Source organism: Nicrophorus vespilloides, unplaced genomic scaffold, assembly GCF_001412225.1.
Source record: "Nicrophorus vespilloides isolate i.1.1-1 unplaced genomic scaffold, Nicve_v1.0, whole genome shotgun sequence".
In the NCBI taxonomy this organism is placed as follows: domain Eukaryota; kingdom Metazoa; phylum Arthropoda; class Insecta; order Coleoptera; family Silphidae; genus Nicrophorus; species Nicrophorus vespilloides.
In genome coordinates this window covers 24,150-30,858 of record NW_017096123.1, presented here as the reverse complement: position 1 = coordinate 30,858, position 6,709 = coordinate 24,150, and the positions used below count along the sequence as shown (strand labels likewise).

At 29.9% G+C, this 6,709-nt stretch overlaps 1 protein-coding gene across 1 annotated transcript in view; it reads right to left on the bottom strand.

The window, feature by feature from the left end:
- Positions 1-2,487: 2,487 nt before the first annotated feature.
- The window catches only part of LOC108569708 (cephalotocin receptor 2-like), a 28,341-nt gene continuing 24,119 nt past the window's right edge, over positions 2,488-6,709 (bottom strand). The window contains exon 5 of the mRNA XM_017931367.1: positions 2,488-2,803. Coding sequence (XP_017786856.1) covers positions 2,624-2,803 — 180 coding nt within the window. The 3' untranslated portion in view covers positions 2,488-2,623. The remainder of the gene's footprint in view (positions 2,804-6,709) is intronic.

Below are 6,709 nucleotides of genomic sequence, written 5' to 3'. Positions count from 1 at the left end.
TTTTAAAGTTCTCGATTAGTACGGTATCAAACAGTGCGGAATATTTATTTAAAAAAATTATTATGCTTCCACCAAAAAAATTATTTGTAATTTTATTTATTTCATTATTTTTGTATAATATGAAATACAAACATTAATTATATGATTTTAATACAAAATTGAGATAATTTAATTGATTTGTCGAAATATAGTGATTATAGTAATTTAAAATAAGTAACTATACCCGGCGCATGCACCATGTTCTAATATAAATTCATGTAATTTTCGTTGAGAAACCAAATTTACTAATTACAAAATAATACCTACCTGTAATTAACCTTAATTATAGAAATTCTTAAATTTAATTAAAGTAACAAATTATATTTCTTTAATTCATAATACTTCAATTGCTTTTCATTAATTAAAAACAATGTTATATAAATTTGAAATAATCCATCAAAACTTGAAGCTTTCCTTAAGCAACAGTAATACAAGTTACGAGATAACATGGATTATATAAATTCTTAATTATTTAGTAAATCGGACTTTGTAATTTCAATTGTAATTTTGTCTTCATTCGTCGTGGACTAAAGATAATTGAAATTTAGACTAAATCTTGTCATTCTGTATAATTTCTGTTTTTTTATTTGTATCAATGTATTTTCTATTACTAGATTTGTTATAGTATGAATTAAATATTGGAAATAATCAAGATTTAATAAATAATGTAATAAATCAACTGGATTGCATGCATTTGTTTTTTATTATATGAAAAATGGTTTAATCGGAATAAATGTAATTGGAAACTCAGTTCGGTTTATGCTTTGTGGCAAACGTGATTGGATTTTATGAAAATATTTATATATTTATTGCTGGTTTAATATAAAAAAAACTTTATTAAAATATTTTAATTTAAGCGGAATAAGCTGCAGTTAATTAATTATTTTTTATATATATATATTCAATACAGTTCAATTTTTAAGTAAATTTCAATGCATTTTATACAATATTTTATGTATTGATTTGATTAACATTTTTTAAGTGAATTTTTAAAATTTCTACGCGTTGTTCGATCGTGTATTTTGCCATAACTTAACGTCAATGTTTGTTAATAATAATATTCTGGTTCTTTTTGGGACAACCTTTAGATATAAAATTTTCTTTAGTTATAAAGGTATCTATAATAGTATAACATTTGGGACTAAGTTTAAATTAGATTCATAAATATAATTTTTAAAAAAAGTAATTAATTGAGAAATTATATGAAATATACGTTTTAGAAATTGGATTCGATTGAATTTTTACAATTTCAACGTGTTCTTCGATCGTGCACTTTCTCATAATGAAACCTCAATGTTTACTAATGACAGCATATAAAAATCTCTATTCTGGTTTTACTGCGAAAAGAAATGGCGACAAATTTAAAATGTCAGCTCTTTTTGGGACAACCTTTAGAAAAGAAAATTTTCTTTATTTATAAATGTACATATAATAGTATAATATTTGGGACTAAGTTTAAATTAGATTCATAAATGTAATTTACAAAAAGTAATTAATTAAGAAATTAAGTGAAATATACGTTTTATAAATTGGATTCGATTGAATTTTTACAATTTCGCGTTCTTCGATCGTGTACTTTTCCATAACTTAACCTCAATGTTTACTAATGACAGCATATAAAAATCTCTACTCTGGTTTTACCGCGAAAAGAAATGGCGGCAAATTTAAAATGTCAGTTATTTTTGGGACAACCTTTAGATATGAAATTTTCTTTATTTATAAATATACATATAATAATACACTATTTAGGATCAAGTTTTGATCAAATTTCAATAAATAATTGGATGTATAAAATTACTAATAAAAATGTCCTTAGTTCATCATTAAAAAAATAATTAATTGNTAATACACTATTTAGGATCAAGTTTAAATTAGATTCATAAAAAAAGTAATTAATTAAGAAATGAAATGAAATAGAGGTTCTAGAAATTGGATTTGATAAGTGATTTTTTACAATTTCTATGCATTGTTCGATCGTGTATTTTTCATAACTTAACCTCAATGTTTACTAATGACAGCATATAAAAATCTCCACTTTGGTTTTACTGCAAAAAGAATGGCGGCAAATTTAAAATGTCAGTTATTTTTGGGACAACCTTTAGATATGAAATTTTCTTTATTTATAAATATAATAATGTAATATTTGTAAGTTTAAATTAGATTAATAAATGTAATTTAAAATAAATAAATAATTAATTAATTAAGAAATTAAATTTATTAGCAAAGAAATATAGGTGAGATTGGGAATAAAGTAAAATAATTGTTTTTTTTATAATATAATATTTATTGGATCTTTCGAAGGATCATCGAAAACAGTGATAAAGTATGTTTACTGCTAATCGTTATAAATCTCTTAAAGTATAGATTATATTGAATGATGATATTACAAATTCAAATATAGTAAAATATTTACCCTATATATACATACACTTCAGCAGAGATATTCTTTGTTAGCGTTAAGTTGTAATACCGGGTGTTATATGTTCCTCGACTTCATCAGTTCGTCCCTCTTCGTGTAGAGCACGACCGTATCGTTGATTGATGCACCTATTTTGATGTCGCACCTAGGCGACAAGGCAAAACCCTATAACGGTTCCGTTGGAACTGACGCTTCAGATTTGTGTCTGGTGGCCTTGCAGATGTCCTCCATTCTATCCGAGCAAGGTCCTGGCTCGCTGTGGAAACTGGGTCTGTGGTATCCCTTTGTCGAAGAGTTTTCCGATACGAAAGAGATTTGTCCGACGCTCGGCGGTCTGTCCGTTTTCTGAAATAGAACATTATGTAAGAAATTTATTTTTTATCATGATTCTACCAGTATTTATGGACCCAAAACAGCCACGAAGATTGATTAAATTGCGCAATGTTTTATTCAGTATTTACTTAGGGATTATTTCCAAATTATTAAGCGAACAAAATGTTGTTAAAGTAAAGTGTTACAAGCTATATAAGTTCGTCAAATATTGAAGGTTTCTCTACATTTTCAATGCACTTACATTATTTCAATCATTTTTATCAATATTCCGCACATTTGAAACAGGATTAATTGAGAATTTTAAAACTGTTTGAAAATAAACGGCCGTACTATGCGAGGTATTGGTGTATTTCTATAAGAAATACTTAGGAATTTAAAATATTTGTTTTGCTAACGTTCGGATGCTCCGAAAATGTCTGATTCTCTACGAAAGAATGCTAATATGAAAAAAAATGTATATAAGTATGGAAATATGGGAATTTATATAAAACATGGAATCTTCTCGGTTTTTGCGGGAAATTATTTATTATATATTGAAGTGAATATGTGAAAAGTGTAAGAATATTTAAATTTTGCATTGTTTCAAGAAATTATTGAAAGATTTATATGTATTACATTTTTGGTAAATAATGAGAAAAAGAAAACCAGTGACTTTTTGTAAGAAAATGTGTGAAAATGTAAATTTTTATTAAAAGAAAAAGTAAAGAAGAAATACGTTCTTTTTCATAGAAAAGAAATAAGAAATATGAAAATGTATTATATGGAACTTTGTCAGTTTCTCAAGAAAATATGGAATAAATGTAAATAAATTTAAATTTTATTGTATTTTGAGGAAAGCTGTAGAGATTTCAATGCAAAATATGCAAAAAAATATGGTTATTATTAAAATAGAGAAAAATAGAGAAATTAAAGAAAAACACAGTAGTTTTCAAGACAAACGTGCGCGAGGCCAAAATGAGATCACAACTATCTAAATTGTGGTCGAGGGGGGGCTGGCAAGGGAAAGGAAATTATTCATTTTGAAGTCAGAAAACCGTAAAGCGGTAGTCGTTGCGTATATGACCGATATGCGGGATTGTGGCCACATCTTGTCCTACGTCGAGAGCGAAGGAGCCAAAAAAACACGGCCACAACGCGTCGCTGTCTTGTGTCCTCACAAGGATGGACCTGGACATTACCGACGCTGAAATTAGCGAGCATCTCAAGTCGTCTGCGGTGGAATACAGGTTCTGCAAAAGGATCTTATCCAGGGCGACGGGACAACTAACCTACAAGATGCGCAACATTACCGGATGCGCGTCGTCCTTCCAGAGACTGTTACATGAGGGCTTGTTCTATATCAGCGGTCGGGGAACTGGGATAAATTACCCAAAATGGGGTAAAAATGATTTTTTTTTGGGTAATAGGGAAATTTTTTTTTTCTAATTTCCTCTTACCAAACTTTTCAGATCTTGATGTACAAACTGTGAATTGGTTTGTAGATCCTTTTAAATGTGAAATTACTAACAACCAGAAGAACCTCCAGGTTTGGCAGAGGCAATTCTTGAACTAATTACTTTAAAATTGGGACTTTTTGATGTAACATCCAATACTGTATTCAATTTGAGACCAAAGCAAATCTGTCGTCTTTTTGGTTGTCAAAGGCTGCAAAGGTTTTCAAAATTGCTCTTACATTACAACTCTGTCATATTTTTAGTTGCTTGGCTTTCATAATTGCACATGAGGAGGCGGTAAAAGAATTGCTGCCATTAGAATCTAGGTGTATGTCTTCGAATAAAAATTGCACATGAGGATGCGGTAAAAAAATTGCTGCCATTTGCAACAACTTAATTTTGTGAACAAGGCTTTTCCACTCTAATGAACTGTCGTGTCCCAGGGTTAAGAAATCCTTGCAACAACCTACCTTTGTGAACAAGGCTTTTCCACTCTAATGAACATAAAAAAACGAAAAACAGAAATCGATTAAACGCCGAAGACTGTATTCAAATTGCTCTTACATCAAAAAGTCCCAATTTTAAAGTAATTATATCAAACATGAAGCAACATCATTTTCCAAAACCTGAAGGGGGAAAGTTTTCAATTAATTTTTGTTTGTTCCAATTTAAGAATTTTATTTTGTTTGTCTATTACTATTTGTTACTATTTTCATGTAACTTTTTTTTATAAATATGTAAATGCAAATTAATTAAATAAATAATGTTTATTTAAAATTTACATTGATTGTTTCATGTTGCCTTGCGCCAGGTATCAACAATTCACTCACGCAACGGACGGATGTCCGAGCTAGACCAAGTGCTCCAAATGATAGGGCGAACAACCGACAAACCGATGCACTTTGCCACAGCAAAAATGCATGTATGGCATGCAACTCGGAGGGTCATGCTGCATGGTCTTCCAAATGTCCGAAGAGGCCAACAAAACCCATACCGGGTATACCTAACATCAAAGTAAGGCCACTTAATAAAAGGACGTGTGATCTACCTAAAGACCTTCAGGACAACAGAATTCACAGGCCAATAACAATACATGACCCCATAGTTAACATGTAGATTAATAAATTAAACTCGCCAAAGAATGCAGAAAATTGCGCAGAGTTGCTGCAGCGTTTGAAAAGACGATTTATAGACAACTTTTTGGGACATCATGTTCATGTTCTAATGTTCGATGTGGATGACCGGGAGCGGAAGTCTCCTACGGATGTGAATCAGGGAACGGCCGGTTCTTTCATCATGAAGAGTGGATAGTCAGTGCCCCGGTCGAATTTTATCATTCTTCAGCCGAATGATGCTTCAGAATATATTATTATTTGTTTAATTTTGAGAAGATTTACTTTTATTTGGCTTAATTTATAATTTCATTTTTTTTTATATTTACATGTCTTACTTTTTTTATATGACTTATTGTGACAATTTAGGTTTTTTGTATCTCTGAGCAGAAAGCCTTAGGTCGATACCTCTCTGGTTGCATTGTAACTAATAAAGATTATTATTATTGTGAAATGTGGGAATTCATGGAAATATTTCAAATTTTCAAGTAAATATGAAAAAAAAGTAAATAAATTTAATTATAATTAGAAAAAACTGACAAACATTTAAAGTACAAAATATTTCGTATATAACACAACACTGAAAAGTTGATTATGTCTTTTATTAACAAGAAAATCTGATTTTTCCAAGAAAAATGGAAAGTTCATTTTTTTTCTGTTTCTTAATTAAATCGATTTGAAAATGTATTGAGTCATTACTCAAAGATTTAAATAGAAAACATTTAAAGTTATTCTAGTTAAAATGATTATATAAAATTAGGTTTGAAAGAAGGTAACTCGTTATTGAAAAATATATCATAATGTACATGTAACAACAATTACATTCTATAAATAAACTTGCAGTAGTTTGATTATTCGTTGACGTGAGAGTGTGTACAAAAATCGTTTCCGAGTGCAAAAAAAAATTGTGAAATTTCGCACGTAACAAATGATTGATCGACTTGTTTGCGAAACAATTTTTTTTCTGTGTGTGCACATTGGTATGCCTATTATACATTTCCATTTTGTTTGACGAAGAAAAAAAAACGATTGCCGTGGGTCTGTTTGGTTATTTTGCGGGCGATATCTGGATGGAACTAAACAAAGACCATTCGCCGGAAGATGTTTCAATACCACGCATGAAGACACACACAGACAGAGAATCAGAGACGAACGTCAAATATTTATCGGGGAATGAGAAAACGCGCATTGATTTCGCGCCAAACCGGAAACGAATCTGTACGGATTTAAATAAAATAAAAGAAGATAAACAAAAGAAGAAAATAACGTTGTTTTCTACGTCAATTCTCATCGTGTCGTTTCGTAATGCGAATATTTATTCACCTGCTGTCACGTAGCGTTTCCAACTTTGGAATGCACGAATTAATCATTCT